The following is a 22,437-nucleotide window of genomic DNA, read 5'->3' as shown; positions in this document are numbered from 1 at the left end:
AATTTTAACGTACCATAAAATCCATCCAACAAGTTGAAAAAAGTGTTTAAATCGCTTCTCTCCTCAGCCGGTTCAATAATATTATGCATTAGAAGATGCAATTCAACATTTGACCAGTAGGGGAATCAGTAATGTTATCTCTATGGGCGTAACTCTTGCGCAATGTCTTAAAACATGTAACCGGCGGAGGAGAGAGGCGAATTAAGTGCCTTTTTCAACTCGTTGGATAGATTTTATGGTACGTTAAAATGTCAAACATCTGTGAGCATTTCAGAAAACCTTTACTTTTTGGATACGATGTGCAGAAAGAGGTAAGAAACATGTAAAGTGGAAAATGTGCGGACATTTTTCAACCAAACGGCAGAGATAAACGAGGAACCTCATCTCGGAGCTATACAGCGGAGGGTGAGGTTCCGATTGGAGCTAGTCGGACATCAGACCGTTATGACAAAACCAGAACATAATTAATTTAATGAATATTATAACAATAAAGAGCGAGGAATCAACCACGATAATAGCATTATGAACAAATATGCTAGAGCAGTGGTTTGATTGATTGACTGACTGATTGAATTTTTTGTTGGGCAAAAGAATGTAAAACAATCCTTTTCATGTCAAGGATTCCCAAAATGATATGTATTTGGCCGCGGACCCCCATCTCCAGATATTTTGTTCCAGTGACCCCCAGAAGCAAAGATTTTAGTGACAAATGTTTGCTTAACAAAATATATATTCAAAGATTTGCACAAATTCAAAAATAGATCTACAAGCTCAAGCTATGAGCTTGTATATCTGCTATTTTTGAACCCATCAATGAACTAACCCATCAAAGTCACACAGTATAGGTTACGTCGGACATCGTACCGTTATGACAAAACCAGAACATAATTAATTGAATGAATATTATAACAATAAAGAGCGTGGAATCAACCACGATAAATAACATGGCCTATGAACAAATAGGCTAGAGCAGTGGTTCTCAAACATTTTCATGTCAAGGACCCCCAAAATGATATGTATTTGGCCGCGGACCCCCATCTCAAAATATGTTGTTTAAGTGACCCCCAGAAGCAAAGATTTTAGTGACAAATGTTTGCTTAGCAAATAATATTATTCAAAGATTTGCACAAATTCAAACAATAGCAGATCTACAGATAGCAGATCTGCAAGCTCAAGCTATGAGCTTGTATATCTGCTATTTTTGAATAGCCAAAGTATAAAAATGGTTAAAGTGGTTAAAATTATTGTGACGTCGCTATATTAATTAAATCGTTTTGTGGAAGACCCCCTGGAACCCCCGCAAGGACCCCTGGGGGTCCCCGGACCCCACTTTGAGAACCAATGGGCTACAGTTGTAAGTGGGTCTGTCAATCCCATCAAGTTCGTTCCGCAGACAACCGTGGGAGCAACGGGACATTTGGAAGAGTCAGGCCGAAAACAAGCTGCTTTCAACGGCTACATGAGTTTCACTGGTCGCCCCAGGACCCGACGTGACGGTTCTCTAAATTATTATTTTAAATAGTTTCATGATTAATTGACCACATATATTAAGTTTAGTCAACTTAATGCTATCCTAAAATATCTTAAAAGTAAATTCCGTACCACAAAAAAGAAGTTTTAAAGCTTTTTAGAAGTAAAAAAAAAATGTCGGAGAAACAACAGTGGTGGACGCTCGGCTTTTTCCGGGTTCACTCGACTCGACTCGGCGAAGTGCTGTCCCATTTCACAGGCAGAGTGTTCTGTAGTGGAGTTTAATGATCAACCTAGCTAAGTTATTATGCAAGGTCTGTCACTTCTTTTTAAGGATCTTAGGGATGCTGGTTTACCAGGAATTGCAGGCATAATGGGCCAATATTTCAAGAGCATTCTATAAAAGTGGATATTCTAGCTGGAGATGTTACTTTTGAGATGACCTTTAGTGTCATACTCTTATTTATTGCATCATATGCTTCACAGTCACCTACTACTGCTCTGAACTCAGTTTTGCCCCAAAGAGTGTATCGACTCTTATTACAACTTATTATATACTCTATGTTGATATCAGCTAAATCAGTATTGATAACCAGATGCAGATTTTCGGGAGATCTACACTAAGTAATATTTCTACCTCTAATTTATCATGAGATCAGAGACTAGGAGAGCGGTATCTTCAGCAAAAAACAGGTTACTACAATCACGAGGATGACCTCATGTCATTAACATAGAGTAAGAAGAAAATGCTTCCTTGCCGGTTATTGATTGAGGTGGGAACTGAGAACATGGTGTTCATTCACATCCACCACATGTTCTCTGCCCCCCCACCCCCCAGATAAGACCTCACCTAGTGTTAAAACCCCAAACGATCCATCATAACCATGCCACAATACATCTGTGGAATGAGATTTTCTGAAACCAGATTGAAATTCACACTGCAGATTGTGAGATGACAAATAACTGTCTATTTGTGATCCTTTATATTGGCTTTGATACTGAACACAGAATGGAGACGCATTTGCCCCCTTATTTGGGGAATTTGTATTCATGAGGAAAATGACCTTGTTCGATGGACACACAGGTTATACAGGGACTGATGACTGCAGCTGCATCTCGTAAAAGAAACATGGTGGGAATGTTATCTTGACCTGTTGCTTTAAGTTTCAAGGCTATGAGTTTTTCCCAGTACATCTTCACCAGACAGACACCAGTGGTGGAAAAAGTACTCAAATGTTTTACTTAAGAAAAAGTATCAATACGGCAATATAGAAGTACTCTGTTACAAGTAAAAGTCCGGAATTCAAAATTTGCTTGAGTAAGAGTACAAAAGTATTGGTATCAAAATGTAGTTAAAGTACCAAAAGTAAAAGTATGTTTGAAAATAGCAGATCTACAAGCTCACAACGCATCGCGATGCGACGCGTTGTGAGCTTGTAGATCGGCTATTTTCAAATAGCCTAGGTATAAAATAGGGCAAAAGCGGATAATGAATTTTGTAATAATAATCATAATTTAAATCTGCAAAGTAAAAGTACAATATCTGCCTCTGAGATGTAGTGGAGTAGAAGTAAAAGCATAGACAATTGGAAATACTCCAGTAAAGTAAAAGTACCTCAAAATTGTACTTAAGTACAGTACTTGAGTAAATGTCCGGCCCATTATTTCGACGTTGCGTTTGTCCGACTGGCCTATCCCTAACCCTAATCTCACACCAAACGTTTGTTAGACTGTTGGGATGTGGGAATAATGGGAGGTCTGAATTATGAGCGGACCCCGACTGACAACTCAGGCAACTCATTGTGTTGGCTGTGGTTGTAAAATAATTATTTAAACTCAGAGGTTTGCTATGTTAATGCTTGATATTGTTGCGCCCTTGTCTGCTAAAAATGACAAAGCCTGACTATTCACCTTTATGTGTTGGTTCGTACCAAGGAATCCAAGAAATAAACTGCAAATGAAATAAATTAGGTAAAGCTTCAGCACCTCACACTCCCTTCTCTTCCGTCGTCTGACCTTCTGCTCAACCTTGTTATCGCTGCCGTCTCTGGTTCTCCCCGATTTCAACTCTTTTATGTCTTCCTCAGGCCTTTTTTAAGTTTCTGTCAATTCTTATTTGCTTTTGTACCAATGCTCTTCTTTCTGCCTTTCCCCCAAGCTTTTCAGTTTACGTCTTTTCTAGTTCTGGCATTTTTTTGTTTTGTTTCTGGCTCTATAGTGCTTTTATTCCTGTCCGTCTGATTTTTATTCCTGTCTGTATCTTTCTCTCAGTCTCGGGTGTTAAAAGAAATAAAACATAATAATCATCTACTTCTTTACACCTGTATATCAGTGATGTGACAATAAAGTTGTGGGATCTTGCCCTCCCTGCAATTGAATAAATGTTTGAACCATCTAACCGACAGTGTCGCTGCGTATCGGATGAACCACAGCAAGAGGCAAAATGACTTGCAAAAGTCCCAATTTAATGATGATGAGGAAGGTGTAAATTAGATATGTCACTATTAGATTAGGTTGGTGGAGTTGTGGAGTTTGCATGTTCTCCCCGTGTCTCCTAGGGTAGCATAGGAACCTAGCTGTTCCATGCCTAATCCTTAGTGGGAAAACGCAACCACATGCCGTTTGGACAGTACCTTGATGTTCAGACTTTTACCTGTTCTCCTGTTTCCATGTGTGATTAATTACCTTGGACCTATGCCACAATAATAAACTCTAAGAAGCAAAATTACTACCATGGGGACAGGGCTGGTCGAGGTTTGTTAATGCAGGGGACTGGATCCACTATGCTGCAGAGAGGCAGACAGGTAGGTTACCTGCAGTACCACAACAGGTGAGGCTGCTTTCTGACGTGGTTAAACAACAGTATGTTTGCTGCTGAAGGTCTTAGCTATCATGTGGGCTGTCATTAGTCAGACATCCCGAGTCTGAAAACTGTTAGGTTAGTGTGAGGTTCTGTCTATGGGGACTCCGGGACTCCGTAGCTTAGGGTTAGGCTTACTAATAATGCGCACTGCTATCATACCCCGACAAGCATTCACTGCATGGATTCAGACATGGCATGGTTAATTGCAAGGCTTCCACTTTTCTTCTAGTAAACTATATTTAATGGATGTTTTTGCAAGGCAGCCTTACTGAAGAAAAGTCAGTTTGGCCGTCGCTTTGTTTTACTTTTATTGCTATGATATTTAAGGTCTAGACTCTAGTTCTTCTCTGATTCTTTTAGCTGTGTTCACATAGTGATTTATCGGACTGATGATGTGTTTTGATCTCTGCATTTACCCTGAGGCCTTATTCTCCTATAACAACTCATAACTATTCACGACCATGCAGTATTATGTGAATATACACCATTTAGACTGTCAAATTGAGATGATTCCTGATTAAATTTGTCTCTCACTACTTGAAATTGCATACAACTTTTAACCAAATATTTTTTGTCAGCTTTCTTTCGAAAAGTCATCTGGGATAAAAGAGTAGACAAGAGAAAACAGTAGCAAATACGAGAAAATAAGTTAACTTAGCAGAAAGCCTGACCAGATTTTCAGTTCACTGGATAACTCACAATAATAACGCATGATCAATAATGGATGTTCATTGGATTGGGACAGCTACAGTACAAGAGACGAGTGCAAACCAAGGCAGAGGATGCCTTGTGCTGTATAGGGCGATTCTCAGGTACTATGTGTACAGTACAGTATGTTTTCTACCGTACATGCTAAAGGCATCAGACCTGTTCTATTACTTCTATCTCTTTTTTAATTGCATTTTTGCCAAGGAATGCAACCCAGGACATTCATGGTTGTGTTATGATAACCGTCTGAACCATGCAGCTGTGGGTAGAATTCATACTGTGTCTCCTTAGAGCAACTGTTCAACTCAAATGTTGCTCTAGAAACAACATTAATGACATGAAAATAAAAATGTAAGAGTGGCTTGGAGGCAGAATAACAGCAGTCTTTGTGCTGTACTTTAACAGTGCTTTGGAAGTTGGGGGAGTTAGGAAGCTGGACAGCTGGATATCGATCTAAAAAGACACGCTTGCTGATTTATAGATATGACCTTTACTGTGCAGCGTTTAAGGTTAGGATTAGAGTGTTGGGCTCCTGGAATAGTTCAAACACACACACACGCGCACACACACACGCACACGCACACGCACACACACACACAGTACGTGGTGGTACTACAGACACATGTCCACACATCATCACATACATACTCTCTTGCACTCCCTGTGCTGTATTCCTGTCACACACGTGCACAATCACACAAGCACACACAAACATATGGTATGTGTGAGAGCACACGCCTGTACACGGCCCGCCCCGCCCCACTGAGTCCATTAAAACCCCTTTCAAGGTTCTGCTACAGCCACCGCACACAGATGTGGTGCCGCTGATTGATAGACTAGTAAAAGACCGAGTTGGGCAAGTCTTTCAGCCAATAATCATTCCCGTCGGGAGGGGTATGTGCAAGGGGAGTAGAATGGAGGTTTTGATTTCACATTAATACCTATGCACACAAACACACAGACATACACAAACAGGGGAGCGTCTACAAACACATACTGTATGAGCAAAAGTGGACACAGCCAGACATGTCTCTGCATACACAAATATTGACACAATACGTACCAAACTCTCACATACAAGCAGGCAAACATACATACCATGGAATACGCACCTACGCGCACAATTGTTAGCTGAGTGCCCATCTGTCCCAGCACACACCTGTCAATGCAGTTTTTTTCTCCCCAATTTAGCCATTGCCAAATACCCCCATGTATATATATATAGTCCCTGTCACTGCCAATCCCTACTTGTTGTTCTTGGAGAGGGTGTAGACAACCGTCTCCTCCGGTACACATGGAGTCACCAGCTGCTTCTTTACACCTGACAGCAAGGAGCTTCACTAGGAGTTTGTAAAACGTGCAAAGGAACACGCTATCCCTCCCATGTTCTGCTCCCTGCTGAACAGGCACCCGAGTCCTGACCAACCTGTAGGAGTCACTAGTGCAGCATCAGAGATCATCCTCTTCTGCTGGCTTCCCACCCACCAATGCAGCCACTTGTGTTTGCTGGAGCGCCTGGCCAAGCCAGAGGCATCAATTGAACCCATGTCTCTCCACTATGGTGGGTAGGTACTTCATTAATTTGCCATGCGGACACCATACCTGCCTATACAGTTTGAGGTGCACACTTACTGATGCACAGGCGCCGGAATGGTCAGAATGTCTGACTATTTGATGATTGACCTGGCGAACTCGGTCGACCACTGGTCTAGCCGTTCCCATTGTGTGTTCATTGTGTATTTGCTGCTGTAGCTCCCCTCTCACACCTCAATGACCGTTCTGTGTACTGGCTACGTGCTGTTGCTCTCTCACCACGATCAACTACTGTAGGTAAGGTGCCAGACAAGCTAATACACGAGTCATTGATCTTTCTATGCTAGCTGTAACGTGTGAAAGGAGCGGATGCCCTCGGGGCTCGCTCAGGCTGTGAAGTACTGCGATGGCTAGACTGACCTGGGATCAGATTACAGCGGCGCAACAAAGTCGTTGAGCTGCTCATGCTGTCAGTTCAGAGATTTGGAGAGAGGAGAGCTCATATAGCGCATCAAACTAGCCCATTCCTCCCATGGAATCAAAGTGCGCGTGTGTGATCATGGATTTCATTTTTCATCGAGGTGAAAACATGCAATTTAATGTTGTCTGAGTCTCTTATTGTACGCTGCTACGTAGATGCATAAGTAATAGGTCGGGTCTATCTATCTCGAAACAAATCGTAACGGACCTCATGGGTCTGGCCAGGTCGTCCGTGTGCGTCTTAAAAAAAGTGAAAAAAAGTTGCGTCCGATTGCGGTGAAACTTTGCACGCACATTCGCACTACATTGAGCAAATCGGTACACATTATCTCTATAGTCACGTGATCAAGACGGATACGTAAAATCTTTCATATTCCATCCTGATTGGTGAATTCCGAACATTGCTGGCCCACAATAACCTACCTGACCTGGCGTGGAGACCTGTGCTCCGAGGAGCACTTGTTGTCTCCGCCAGGCCGAAAGGCATGGCGAGAGAGTATGTTTTACCCCCTGTCCGTCCGTCCTGTCCGTCCGTTAGCAGCTAATCTCTGGCACCGTTGGCCCGGCCGCTGCGAAACTTTGCACGCACACTCCCTGGATGCCAATTCAGAACCTCTGGCCCAATTTTTCAGATTGGCTGGTTATAGCGCCACCAGGAGGCCGATATGTGCAAAACCCATTTATTGATACTACTCCTACAGATTTTGTCCAAACATCACACAAATCGGTACACAGTATCTCTATAGTCATGTGATCAACACAGATTTATCCGATTTCCCATATTCCATCCTGATTGCCTAAGATTGGCTTCCAAAGTTTGCAGGATTGGTTCGTTTTGAACAAAATGCCTCAAATCATGAACGCAGCTTGCGATTTCCGTGAAATTTCACACGCACATTTCTATTAGGCCGAGGAAGAAATGCCACCCTTTTCACATTGGCCTGTTCTAGCGCCACCAGCAGGTCTAATTTTGCAAAACATATTTTTGGAACAAAATGCCTCAAATCATGAATCCAGTGTTCGATTGCAGTGAAAAGCCCATGAACAAATGGCACCCTTTTCACATTGGCCTATTATAGCGCCACCAGGAGGCCACAATAACGTACCTGACCTGGCGGAGACCTGTGCTCCGAGGAGCACCTTTTCTAGTTCTAGTTAAATTTGTACCCATGACATTTTGGAAAGTCGAGAGTATTGGACCACAATGAAGTGAAGAAATAACAGTGCCATGGGGATTTGTTTGGTTGGAGAGCACACAGTGGTTACAGTACACAGAGCATGGCGTTAGCTTCACTGCTGTGATAACTAATGAAAAAAATCCTTATCAAGTCAACTGAATCCAACCTATTGTTGATAAGAGAGAGAGAGAGAGAAAGACCCAGTTTCTCTATTCTCATGTTCTTTGCCATGTCAGTCCAGATCTGTCAGTGGGAGGGGGGAGGTGTGTGTGTGTGTGTGTGTGTGTGTGTGTGTGTGTGTGTGTGTGTGTGTGTGTGTGTGTGTGTGTGTGTGTGTGTGTGTGTGTGTGTGTGTGTGTGTGTGTGTGTGTGTGTGTGTGTGTGTGTGTGTGTGTGTGTGTGTGTGTGTGTGTGTGTGTGTGTGTGCGTGTGTGCGCGTGGGGTTGAGTATAGTGTTGTCTCCCTGCCATTCAAAATGCTTTGGTATTTGTACAAAGTGTGTGTGTGTGCGCGACTGTGCGTGCATGTGCTCATGCATGTGAGCAGGTGTTGCAATTTTATGCACTTCTTGTGGTTGTGTTTGTATTAGGATCTCTGTGGAAGAGAGAGAGAGAGAGAGTTGGTTGGAGGCTGTTTGCCTTTACATACATTTGTCTTGTGTTTCTAAAGGACTTAAGCTTGAGCCAAGGCAGTGGAGACAAAGATCTCACATGACACAGTGAATCCACAGGACACATTAAAAGCAACATTGTGTCACTCTATGTAAATGTAACACATGTCACCAAGGCAGGGAACCTACACAGCTGTGACACGTGTGTGTGTGTGTGTGTGTGTGTGTGTGTGGTGTGTGTGTGTGTGTGTGTGTGTGTGTGTGTGTGTGTGTGTGTGTGTGTGTGTGTGTGTGTGTGTGTGTGTGTGTGTGTGTGTGTGTGTGTGTGTGTGTGTGTGTGTGTGTGTGTGTGTGGCGTACTTACGCGCGTGTGTGTGTGTGTGGCGTACTTACGCGCGTGTGTGTGTGTGTGGCGTACTTACGCGCGCGCGTGTGTGTGTGGAATGAGAGACAGTTTATTTGATGAATACCAACAGGGCATTGATGGATTTCTGTGTCCATGGGTATATGTTTGTATGTTGTATGAGTTTGTATGCATTTCAGCTACTGAATTTGAGTGTACTGGATTATGCATATGGACCACCATTTGTGCATACATGCGTTTGTGCATCTGTATATGTGTGTGAGTGTGTTTGTGTATGCGCGCGCGTGTGTGCGTGCGTGCGTGTGTGTCTTGTCAGTGCATTAGTGCATCCTCCACATGTGAGTGACTGCTGCCGCTATGCCCCCCTGGCACTCACACAGCTGCCGACACAACTGTTTAACTGAGGCCAGCTCTCCAAGGTCAGCCATTGTTTGTCTAGCTAAGAGCCCCTTTAGGGCTACGAAGCTGTGATGCACTCGGTTGACTGGCACCATGCTGGCCTGTGTTCAAACTGATTTGTAGTACTGTACATACAAACGTATTGGCATCAAAATATACTTGAAGTACCAGACGTAAAAGTACACGGAATCTTTTGAAAATAGCCGGTCTACATAAGCTCCCAACGCGATGAGACGTGTTGTGAGCTTGTAAATCGGCTATTTTTGAATAGACAAAGTATAAATTTGTGGTTGATGTATATTTTATTTTAAGAATCTAATTCTAGAAAGTCACTACTAACTAAAGTTTTCAAATAATTGTAGTGGAGTAAAAAGTGAGTCAATGAGAAGAATATATTGGATTATATTTTTTTTCCTGAACAACTATTAAAAATATCTTTCAAAGTCATCATGGCAACAAATATTTGTTTTCGACAAATATTTGTATATAGTACTTTTTCTTTTCTGTTTTATGTGGCAATACATAAAACATTGAAACACTTACTCATTCCATTGCCCCATCCCTTCACCACAAGACATACAATACATTATTCAAAATCCCCTCAAATTGTCCTTACGTACATTCCATCATAGCATTCAACCACATACATTCATTACTATTAAGTGATGTACTTATTTCATTATCCCTTCCCTTCACCACAAAGCACATACATATTCACCATCGCATCTGCATTACATCTGAAGACGCAAACAGTGAAGTGAATGATTTATTTATACTGTGATGATCTTAAACAATAACCCATCACTGAACTCTCACAGTACACCATAAAATGAAATGCAAGTTGTGTTGTCCATCAGTTTTAACCGTCTGTGTCATGAGCCTGCATTAATGCATGATTAATGTGTGTGTGTGAGTGTGTGTGCGCACGTGAGTGTGCATGCATGCTTGTAGCAGAGCTATCAAAGCCAGCAATCAATAAGATCCAGTGGGAGCCTTGATCATTGCAGGAGAGAGGAATGGAAAACAGAGCAATAAATAACTCTCCCTCAAGGGACTTCCTTGCATCCAGCTGATAGACACATCCAAAGTCAATAGATGATGTATAACCCCACACTGGGACCATCCATGAGACGGTTAGGCAACCAGTTGATAGACACATCCTCAACTCAATATATTATGATACAAACACCCCCAACTCAATAGACACCGGGACACTCGCAGAACCCGCCCCAGTTGATATACTTGTCCCAAATCAATAGACAGTGCACTGCTGAGAGCCGGGACTCACCGACGCCAACCATTTCCAGTTGATAAGCACATTCTCCCTCTAATGGCAAGCTGGGAATCTTGGAGAGCCTTCAAGTGATGTCTCTGTTCAATAGACATGCAGGGTCTCTCCCAGGCTTAATGAAACACTTGACGAACGGCTGTAAACTGGTGTAGATATGGCTAACACTTAATGACAATGGAATTCGTTTCACTCACATTAAACATATAGGCTGTGAAATGGCCTTTAAAGCTTGAATCGCCACAAACAGCCTGCATATGCACAAAAGGCTATTTTGTTCAATTGTGCTAATTTTCAGTGTGTTTATTTGACGATCATCTCTCCGTCCATTAATTTCAATATATCAGATATTAGACTATACTATAAGTCTACCTGACTAGAATAATTCTATGGATTTTGCTGTGTGCATGTGCACATTCCACATGGTAACCGGCCAGGTGGGCACAAAAAACAACTGGGCACACCGGACAACTGGGCACACAGCCGTCTGGGCACACAGGTCAATTGGGCACACAGTCAACTGGGCACACAAGACAGCTGGGCACACAGTCAACTGGGCACACTGTCAACTGGGCACACAAGACAACTGGGCACACAGTCAAGTGGGCACACAAGACAGCTGGGCACTCTGCTTTGATGTGCCCCCCCTTTCTATGAAATCCAGAGATTAGTGAACCCCTGCTGTGAATTGTCTGCTCCTGAGTTCCCCCCCCCCAGACAGCCGCATAATCACCCCCCTAGGGTTAGGATGAGAGTTAGGTATAGGCCTAGGATGTGACAGTTTCCACTGATTCAACCTAGTGGTCCCTCCCCACTGCTTACACCTAATGGCCCTCCTCCACTGAGTTCACCCGCATAATCACCCTCCACCCAGGTTAGGGTTAGGGTTTAGGGTTAGGGTTAGAATGTAAGAGTCTCCACAGATTCAACACACACACACACACACACACACACACACACACACACACACACACACACACACACACACACACACACACACACACACACACACACACACACACACGGGAGAGGCAATACACAGCTCACAACAAATGGATGAGGATGCTGTCAGAACTGCAAGGACACACTGCAATACACTATCTCAGTAACAGACATTACACAATGTCTCCCACCGTCTCTCTCTCACAATGGGGGGGCGGGGGGTACTTAAATATCAAAGGAACACAAAAATCCTTGGTAGTCATTCGGTGTGCCCAGATGTCCATATGCCCAGTCATCTCGTGTGCCCAGATGTCCGTGTGCCCAGTCAATCCGTGTGCCCATATGTCCATGTGCCCATTCATCTCGTGTGCCCAGATGTCCGTATGCCCACTTATCCGGTGTGCCCAGTTGTCTAGAAACTCGTGTGCCCAGATGTCCAGTGTGCCCACCTGACCGGTATTCATAGCACATGACATTATACCATTATACCACAAATCAGAGAGTAGGCCTATGACTTCAGGACATGGCTGTTCTTGACTTTGTTCGCTAGTCTACACAATGGCTTTGTTGTAATGTCAAATGCTAAACATGGCCTGTTCATACATGATAAAAGTATAGTATAATCCAGTAGTTGATAGACACTGGAGCACAAAAGCTCCGTAGTCATAATACGAGAGCCTATAGCTGTGTTGTACTGTAATGCATAGTGTATAATGTAGATAATGGCTCATGGGGTAAGCTGTTTACGCAGCCATTGTTGTTATGTTATCGTGTGTAATTATTATTATGAATTCTAATTAACATTATCTTTCCACTCAAACAGAGAGCGTCTCCTTCCCAAACCCCAATGGTTCTAATCAGCCCCCCGCCCACAGGAGTGGCCCAATTCACTCACAATTTGCTACAAAAATCGCTCATGAAAAACTATATAATCTCCTACATTCCATTTTCCACCTTCACATCTGTCTCCTTCTCTAATAATCAAAAAGTGCTATATATTTCATCTCGCACTTTACTTCCGGATGGTTCGTTTTGCACCTTCTTTTGCCACATCGGTCACGGGAAAGAAATAAGCGCTGCCGTGGTCTATGGAAACGAGCCCAAAAGTGCACCCAAATAAGCCCAAAATCGCTTATACAAACAGTCAGACCTGGCAACGCAGCCTACGCCAATCATGTGTGAGAGATCTACAAGCTATGGGGCAGTGACGCCACCGTATCTTAGCAACAACGACAGCGCTCACTCTCATTGGTCGTGTCATGCCAGGAGCAGTCTCCAGACAATGGCATCGCAGAGAGCTTGCTGTAGCCATCACATTCAGTCGCAGCAACGACGGACAGGGAGCTGTGATAGTGGCATGTAGCTAACGCTAACGTGGTTGTCATGCCTGCAGCGGCTGTGCAATCACTTTGTCAACAATGCACGTTCGTGCGGTAACTGTTATTATTGCTGCTCCGTTAGTCCATTGTAGATGGTGTATGTTGTCTGTGTCTTCTGGTGTAGCTCCACAGCAAGTAACTAACGTAATGGCAGGACCGCCCCGTGCAACGCACGTTTAGGCTGCATTATGGTCATGTAGTAATTTCAGATCATTTCGGTCCGATTAGGGCAGTGGCTACCCCCCCCCCCCCCCCTTAATCATATTTGAACTGGGGACCCCCCCAATTTTGTTTGACTCCGTTCCACAAGTCAATATTGTGAAAATGGCAGATCTACAAGCTCACAACGCCTCACGTTGACAGGCGTTGTAAGCTTGTAGATCGGCTATTTTCAACATGTTTGCCTCTCTCTTAAATTATTTGACACTGTGGCCAATGTTTTATAGTATAGTTTGTTGACTACTTTTGTTGCAGTAATGGTCTTTTCCTTTACTTTAGCTTTTTTATTGTCTCCGCCAGGCCGAAAGGCATGGCGCAAGACCTGTCCGTCCGTCTGTGATAGCTAATCTCTCACATCGTTGACTTGATCGCAGCGAAACTGTGCACACACACTCCCTGGATGCCAATTCAGAACCTCTGCCCTATTTCTTTCACATGGCCCTGTTACAGTGCCACCAGGAGGCCGCTTTTTGCTAAACACCTTTTCTCACAGTACTCCTACATATTTTGCCCAAACATCACACAAATCGGTACACAGTATCTCCACAGTCATTTAAAAAAAAGCCCTTTCAGATTTTTCATATTCCATCCTGATTGGCTAAAATGGCTTCCAAAGTCTGCAGGACTGCTCCGTTTGGACCAAAATGCCTCTGAACACAGCATGCACTTTCCGTGCAACTTTGCACCCACATTCCCACTATGCCGAGGAAGAAATTCCACTTGAGATTTCTCTAATCAGCCTCATGGTGGCGCTATAACAGCCCGATGTGGAGAGTCAGTGAGAGCTGGATAAACGAGGTAAAATGTGTCAAAAGGAGTCTGTACGGCTGTCGATAAATGAACACATGACGTCGGTGGGAGAGGAGATATTGTGTCTTTTGGACAAACAGCAGCGTGGTGCTGATGTTTGTTGTGTGAAGCAGCCTAATGTCAGAGTGTTTGTGTTGGAGCGTCTCAGTGCGGCTGCAGAGTTCATGTGCAACCTCTTCCAGAGAGAGACAGAGACACTAGAAACTCTGCTGGAGAAAAAAAAAACACTGCTGGGCATTGACTTTCATATGGACATTGATCTACACACTGCAGGTATATCTGCTACACACACAACATCAAACTACACACTACAGGTATGATGCAGCGTTTGCATTCCAGCCTGCATGCCAGCGTAGTTCCCATATGGTTTCAAGGTGGGCTAAACCATATGGACCCCATGTCAGCAATGTCAGCGGCATCCACTTCAGTCCCAACTGCGATGCCCATGCAGGCTATAAGTAGCTTCTACCTGGCCCTTAGGTGGGCCCCAACTAGCCATGTTTATGAGGGACCAAGGCGGGTCCTAACTGGGTTTGCCCATGCAGGCTTTAACTGGGTTCTACCTGGGCCCTAGGTGTACCCTAACCAACCAGAGTGCAGTGCCCATCGCTCCAATTGTTGTGACGTCAGGGCTCTCAATACTGCACATTGGTGGAGGAGGAGGGGCCGCAGGGCGACCGCACACATCGCTGAACCAATGGTAGCCCACAGATGTTTCCTCTGGGGATTTACAATCTGCCCCTCTATGCCACATATCATCCGCACTACAGGGTCTTCACTGACCGAGCCACGGCCCCACTGGCCCTCAGGACGCTACGCCACTTACATGAGCTGCCAAGTGGCCGCGGGCGCTACGTGGGCGTGGCCGCGGGCTAGACGCGAGCCCCCGCGTAGCGGGGGCGAGCTTCTAGTTATTACAATTAGAATCAATTCATTGTCACTTCCATAATACACTCAGCATACATGGCGGCAAAATACCGTTCTCAGTAACTCATAGTGCTTGTCACATTAAAAACGACTGACACATTTAAAAAGAGCCAAATACAAATATTATGTTTACATACGTTTACAAACTCAACTCTACCAAAGTATTCCTGACAAAACTAGAATTATATTTTTGTACCTGCACGTCCCTATTCTGGGGATGTCATAATAGGCAAAAATAGGCAAACATTTGGTAAAAATTGCGGTTCCTGACGTGTTGTGAGCTTGTGGAATGGCTATTTGGTGTAGAGGGAAAAAGGGGGGAACAAGTATAGACCTCTGCGGGACCCCAGTCGCCTCAACAAAGTATATGACGTTAGGTGTCACATAAAAAGTAGTAGTACAGTAGTAGACCAAAAGTGCGTATATAGACCACAGTCCGCAGTGCACAAAAGCAAGATTAGAATATAAAACACATACATTATGATATCATGTTTTTAATAAAAACAATAGCAAAATTAAAGAGAAACTACACAAACGCCTCATAGTTTTTTTTAAGGGGGTAATTAAAAGTACATTAAAACATTTACGTTATTGGACTTTCAAAAACAGACAGTTGGCCTCAGACTGACCTAAAAGCCCAAGAGAACAGGTGGGTCTTTAGGTTACATTTAAATGTGTCAATGGTAGTTATTCCAGAGGTTAGGGGCAGCAACAGAGAAGGCCCTGTCCCCTTGGGTTTTGACACATGTTTGTGGAAATGAAAGGGGCTATTGAGTGGATGACCTTTGTAACCTGGGGTCAGGAAGGGTATATAGGGTTTAACCTATTAAGACCGGGAACGCTATATCTCCGTTCCTCTTGCTTTAAGGCAAAAACAAGCCACATTCAACTGGCCACAGCTATGCAACAGATTACCGCGATCGGGTAAATATATTTTTTATTTATATATTATACTACGGGACCCCCGTCCCCGTGCATGTAATGAGGCGATCTCCGCGAGGACGGCGATCACGGATAATAATATCCGTAAAATCGCTCGTTTTCGCTGGCAGTAGCGTCACACTATTATTACACTATTGGCAGTTAAAGAGTTAAGGCAGTGTTCATTTTGTCGACTAAGACTAAAGGACTAAGGTTTTGATATTTAGTCGACTAGACTAAGACTAAACAATTTCAGAAGACTAAAATAGAACTAAATGGTGTTATTCAAAAGACTAAGACTAAGACTAATTCAGAATTTGCTTCAGTGTAATTATTTTTGACTAAGACTTAAGACTAAGACTAAGATTTTGATATTTAGTTGACTAAGACTAGACTAATGGTCATTACACAACGGCGATTATGCGAATATATGCAAAATTCGGACTCGTTCCGAATAAATAAAAGACGCTTTTTCACTTCGCTTTTTCGCTCCGTGGAAGCTTGCATTGACTTTATATCGTTTTTTAAAAAAACGTATTATTCGCATGAAAAAATCGCCCCTGGTGTGTAAGGACCTTAAGACTAAACAATTTCAGAAGACTAAAATAGGACTAAAACTAAATAGTGTGTTATTCAAAAGACTAAGACTAAGATTAAATCAAAATTTGCTGTCAAAAGTAACACAGAGTTAAGGTGGTGTTCTTATTTGCCATTTATCAATTAAATGTGTTCCAAGCTAGTTTCAGTGCACTTCTGTCAACAGAAAGAGCAAATACTTTTCGAAAGTGATATTTACATAAAGTAGGTAGTATACTGTATACTGACAAAGTAGCAGAACACATGACAGCATCGAGCACCTCCAGTTAACTGCACAAAACAGTCGCATAGGGAAGCACTTGGCTTAGTCCCCCGTTGTTATCTTAAAACGGAAACTTTTGAAGCCCTGTGCCAAGCCACGTATACTCCGCTCAGCGCTGTCAACAGCATGTCCTTTCCATTGAAAACAAGGAGAAAGGCAGTAAAAGTGGTCCCTCGTGGACATACACAGCCTCACAGCAGATGCAAAAACGGCTCATCATTTTCTGCTTCCCAAAATTGGTTTGGACCAGTGATGCGTGGGTTGACTCTGACATCACCGAGACACCCACGGCGTAAACATTTCAACAAACAACCGTGGTACTAACACACCAAGATGAATATCATGGACCGAAACCCCTATTTTTTTTTAACTAATTTGAAAATAGGGCTTTAAGTCGTTAAACCAGAAATGAGAACTATGCAATTTCGGTAAAAGACATGGAGGAATTTGTATGATCCCCTTGACTGGCATCCACCCCAATTTCTCTCTTTCTTTCTTTCTTTCTTTCTTTCTTTCTTTCTTTCTTTTCTTTCTTTTTTTTCTAACCTGAATCCAACTAGATTTCAGCTAGGGTCCTAAGTCGACCAGCACATAATTTTGGACAATCAGAGCTGAGGTAAGCGCCAAATTCTCATTACGGAGAAGTGAAGTCATCCAATTTCAGCTGGCCTCTGATCAATCGGAGCACCTTGTTCTGCCACTGTAGCTCACTCTCAGCTATAAATATCCCCACATAGAGCAAAAACCTATTATAATCCCCAGGTAATATTATTTATTATGTATATGTAGCCTATGTATACTTTTTATACTTTTAAAAAAAATACTATGTATACTTTTACACGCAAACGACCACACAGAAGTGTGCCCAAATGCATAACCAAACACTTGTTTTCTCACTCAGTCACTCACTCACTTGCACACACACAGAGACACAGACAGACACAGAGACAGACAGACGCACGCCAGCACGCACGCACGCACGCACGCACGCACGCACACACAGAGGAGGGGCTAAACAGAAAGAAAGGCTGCTGATAATGCAGATTGACCACTTAATCCCCACTGGTCTGTCACCAAGCAACAGAGGTGGCCTGGGATCAATACCCTTATTACCTGATAGAAGGAGAGAGAAGGAGGGCGAGAGAGAGAGGAGGGGTGGGGGGAGGGAGAGAGAGAGAGAGAGAGAGAGAGAGAGAGAGAGAGAGAGAGAGAGAGAGAGAGAGAGAGAGAGAGAGAGAGAGAGAGAGAGAGAGAGAGAGAGAGAGAGAGAGAGAGAGAGAGAGAGAGAGAGAGAGAGAGAGAGAGAGAGAGAGAGAGAGAGAGAGAGAGAGAGAGAGAGAGAGAGAGAGAGAGAGAGAGAGAGAGAGAGAGAGAGAGAGAGAGAGAGAGCAATATGCCCAAGGCCAACATGGTGTATCTCATATCAAGATAATAACCCTGGTGGCCATCTGACAGCTGTCTGGATAAAAAATATGACGGGGAGCAGAAGAAAAGCGACGGGGAGGGAGACAGGCAAACGGGGAGGGAGACAGGGAAGCAGGCGGACATGAAGGCAGACAGACCACCACACCACAGGGTCAGAGAGACTGGCACAACATGTCCAGAAGCAGGGAGGTGGAGAGAGCAGAGAAACATGGAGACACATACAGAAGAGGGAGAGGACAGGAGAACCCTGGCCTGTCCTCTTCTAAATCCTAACAGTTTTCTGAAAAAAACGTATGTTGGCACAGTAGTTCAAAACATAAACCTTCATGCCAAGGACCCCCAAAATTGTATGTATTTGGCCACGGACCCCCATCTCAAAATGTTTTGTTCCAGGGACCCCCCAGAAGCAGACTTAACACAGTAAGAGGCAAGAGACACTCACTCCATGAAAAAAATATAAACAACTATCTAAGATAAACCTCTATTGATCTCCCGAGGAAAAATTCAGGTGTCATAACAGCAACAGCAGTGGGAATGAAACACCAGAGAGATAAGAGCAGGAGTCTAGAACTGAACCTATAGGATGAATAAGAATAAAATAAAAACGAAGAACTCTGAGCTGATGTCGTAAATGTCCCTATATCTGCACTGGATCTCTGTTGAATGAGAGAATATAGGGACAGTCTGTCGATACATATAAATCTATTGCTATCTATCACCAGTGAATAAGCTATATGAATCAATATACAGTATGTACCGTCCGTACACTCTATCAACACTGAGAATATGAATGAATTTTATGTACAGTGTATAGAGTACAGAAGTCCTGACGTCACTCGTTCATCCCGTGGGTCAATACTTTCTCTATGGAGAATAACATTGGGTCATCTTAGAATCATCTCGTATAAGAATTGTGGTCCAAAAATAAACAAACTGTCTCTGCGATATTATCAGGGAGGTGGCTCTGTATCGTTTATGATAGTCAGTCACTCATATTTGATACAGCCTGTTTCTGGCGAAAATTCAACTAATTTGGCGGAAGTAACATTAGCGTTTTCTCACCGTCAGTTGATGCTTCATATCCATAAGAGTCAATCCGCCGGGATCATTTGTTTATTTTTGGAACACAGTTCTTATTTGACACGATTGCGTAAATTATGTCGGACTTTGGTGCTTTATCAACAATGAATATTGGGGCAGTATCCTCAAGAGGTAGAGCGGCTGTCTGAGAGGTGGGAGGTTCCTAGTTAGAAATGTAAATATTTCCCCCAAAAAATTACAACATTTTCAAAAACATTTGCAGAAAAAAAAAATAAGTTGTATAATGAAGTACATAGGGTAAATATAGGTACATTGCTAATGAGGGAATTTATTTTTTCCCGAAGCAAGTGTCATGCCACGTTTCCTGCATAGTAGCACTGGTGGGAAAAGTACAAAACTCATTATGCAGAATTTCACAAGGTATCATTATATACTGCTCAAAGAAATGTAGGGAACACTTTGATCCCTTAATTATTTTGAGTTTTTATGAACTGTGTACATACTGCTAACAAAAACTGCTCAAAAGAATTAAGGGATCAAAGTGTACCCTTAATTATTTTGAGCAGTATCTAAAATGTATTAAAATCCTTTGAAAATAGCAGATCTACAAGCTCACAAGCTTGTAGATCTGCTATTTTCAAATTGCCAAAATGTAAAGTGGTTAATGTATGTTTTGTAATCAAATCTACTAACTAAAGTTTTCAAATAATTGTAGTGCCGTAAAAAGAACAAGTAAAAGTATTGAACATCGGAAATACTCAAGTAAAGTAAAAGTACCTCAAAACTGTACTTAAGTCAGTACTTGAATAAATGCACTTAGTTACTTTCCACCGCTGGGTAGCAGTAATAAGTGAAACGAAGGCAGGGACACAGACGACTGGCCTCAGAGCAAACTGACAGACACATTGTCTTTGATGTCATATAAAAGCACACCCTGCAAGCGGGCTGGGCTGGGCCGGGCCGGGCCAGGGGAATGGAAGGCTCTGCAATCTGCATTCATTGTTGTTTTACTAGTGTCAGCACTCTGCATGCGCAAACACACACACACACACACACACACACACACACACACACACACACACACACACACACTGAAGCATGAACACACACACACATACACAAGCGCGTACGTGCACGTGCACACACCCACCCACACATATTTACAAAGAGCAAAAGCCATATGATATATCACTGTGTAGTGTGTACACACACGCACGCACGTGTGCGCGCACACACACACACACACACACACACACACACACACACACACACACACACACACACACACACACACACACACACACACACACACACACACACACACACACACACACACCACAGGTCTGCGGCTTGGCAAAAAGATGTAAAAAAGAATCTAATGTTTGCATAATAGAAGGTGTGATGAAGAGAGATGGAGGCAAGTGAGAGGGGTAGAAGATAAAATATTTAGACGCTGAGTGTGTCACACTCCCTTCTCTTCTCCACTAACCAACACTGGGGGGGGGGGGGAGAGAGAGAGAGAGAGAGAGAGAGAGAGAGAGAGAGAGAGAGAGAGAGAGAGAGAGAGAGAGAGAGAGAGGAGAGAGAGAGAGAGAGAGAGAGAGAGAGAGAGAGAGAGAGAGAGAGAGAGAGAGAGAGAGTGAGAAGAGAGATGAGAGAGAGAGAGAGAGAGAGAGAGAGAGAGAGAGAGAGATGAAGAGAGAGAGAGAGAGAGAGGAGAGAGAGATGAGAGATAGGAGAGAGAGGTAGATGCTGAGATAGTTATATTAGCGGGTGTTCACCATGCACAGCTCTTGTTATCACCATCACTGTGTTAAGTGCCAGTGCATCAGGACTGAGAATGGAGGCAACAGAAAGATTGACCCCATAGTAACCATACGCACGCATGCACACACACACACACACCACACACACACACACACTTTTTGCATTACTATTGTGAGGAGATAAAACATTTAGTACGGCCATTGTTAGCCTTTTTTTGGGTGCCAGTTTTAATCCTAACCCTAAACCCACTCGAAAATAAGTGATCTGCAAGCTCACAATACTTTGTGAGCTTGAAGATCTATACTTGTGGGGACAATATGGCCGTCACAACTATACATTTAGCTATGTCATTAAACACACACACACACACACACACACACACACACACACACACACACACACACACACACACACACACACACACACACACACACACACACACACACACACACACACACACACACACACACACACACACACACACACTGCTCTCTCCAAGAGTAATGTCTTGCATCATACCACATGACCGAGCCCCAATTATGAAGAGCGCTCAGGAATTGCATAAGGAATCATCAGGAAATGATCCATTGTGTGTGACTGCAATACAATACAGTACAATGTTCACAGCCATTAGGAGAGCTAATTAACATCCCCACAGGGCAGCTTGTCATGTAATTTAACCACATGAACGCAAGCATCCCTATTAAAACATTACCAATCAAGCTCACAATGTGTCGCAATGTAATGTTTATGAACAGCTGACATGCGGATACCATTAGACTGTTGAACAAGGCATGACAACCGCCTGTTACTAGCCTGGCATGGCCAGACTAATATCACTGCGTAGCAGTGTTGATTTTGACAGCAAATTTTGATTTAGTTTAAGTCATAGTCTTTTGAATAAAATGTCATTTAGCTTCAGTCATATTTTAGTCATCTGAAATGTTGTAGTTTTTGGCTACTTTTAGTCCACTAAATACCATAACTTTTAGTCGACTAAATCTGCAGTTGATTTAGTCGACAAAAATATATTTTGGCGGTTCCTTGATGGCGTCGTAATAGGCCTATCTGATTTTACACTTGGTTGCATGCTGAAAATAGCCGATCTACAAGCTCACAGCGCGTCGCAGCACAACGCGTTGTGAGCTTGTAGATCTGCTATTTTCAGAGCGCAACACCCTAGTGCAACCAAAGATAAAATGACTTGTCTTAGTTCTACTGGATCTCTTCTCCACTCGTCCCTCCCTAACATTT

At 43.2% G+C, this 22,437-nt stretch overlaps 1 protein-coding gene across 1 annotated transcript in view; it reads right to left on the bottom strand.

The window, feature by feature from the left end:
- Positions 1-7,005: 7,005 nt before the first annotated feature.
- Positions 7,006-22,437, bottom strand: part of LOC311051540 (uncharacterized protein) — a gene marked incomplete at both ends in the record, with an annotated part of 81,956 nt that continues 66,524 nt past the window's right edge. Inside the window, one exon of the mRNA XM_084066117.1 lies at positions 7,006-7,041. Coding sequence (XP_083922243.1) covers positions 7,006-7,041 — 36 coding nt within the window. The remainder of the gene's footprint in view (positions 7,042-22,437) is intronic.

Source organism: Gymnoscopelus microlampas (assembly GCF_963454915.1).
Source record: "Gymnoscopelus microlampas genome assembly, chromosome: 9".
Taxonomy (NCBI): domain Eukaryota; kingdom Metazoa; phylum Chordata; class Actinopteri; order Myctophiformes; family Myctophidae; genus Gymnoscopelus; species Gymnoscopelus microlampas.
The sequence above is the reverse complement of the archived record's forward strand: the minus strand, read 5'-3'. Positions and strand labels throughout refer to the sequence as shown.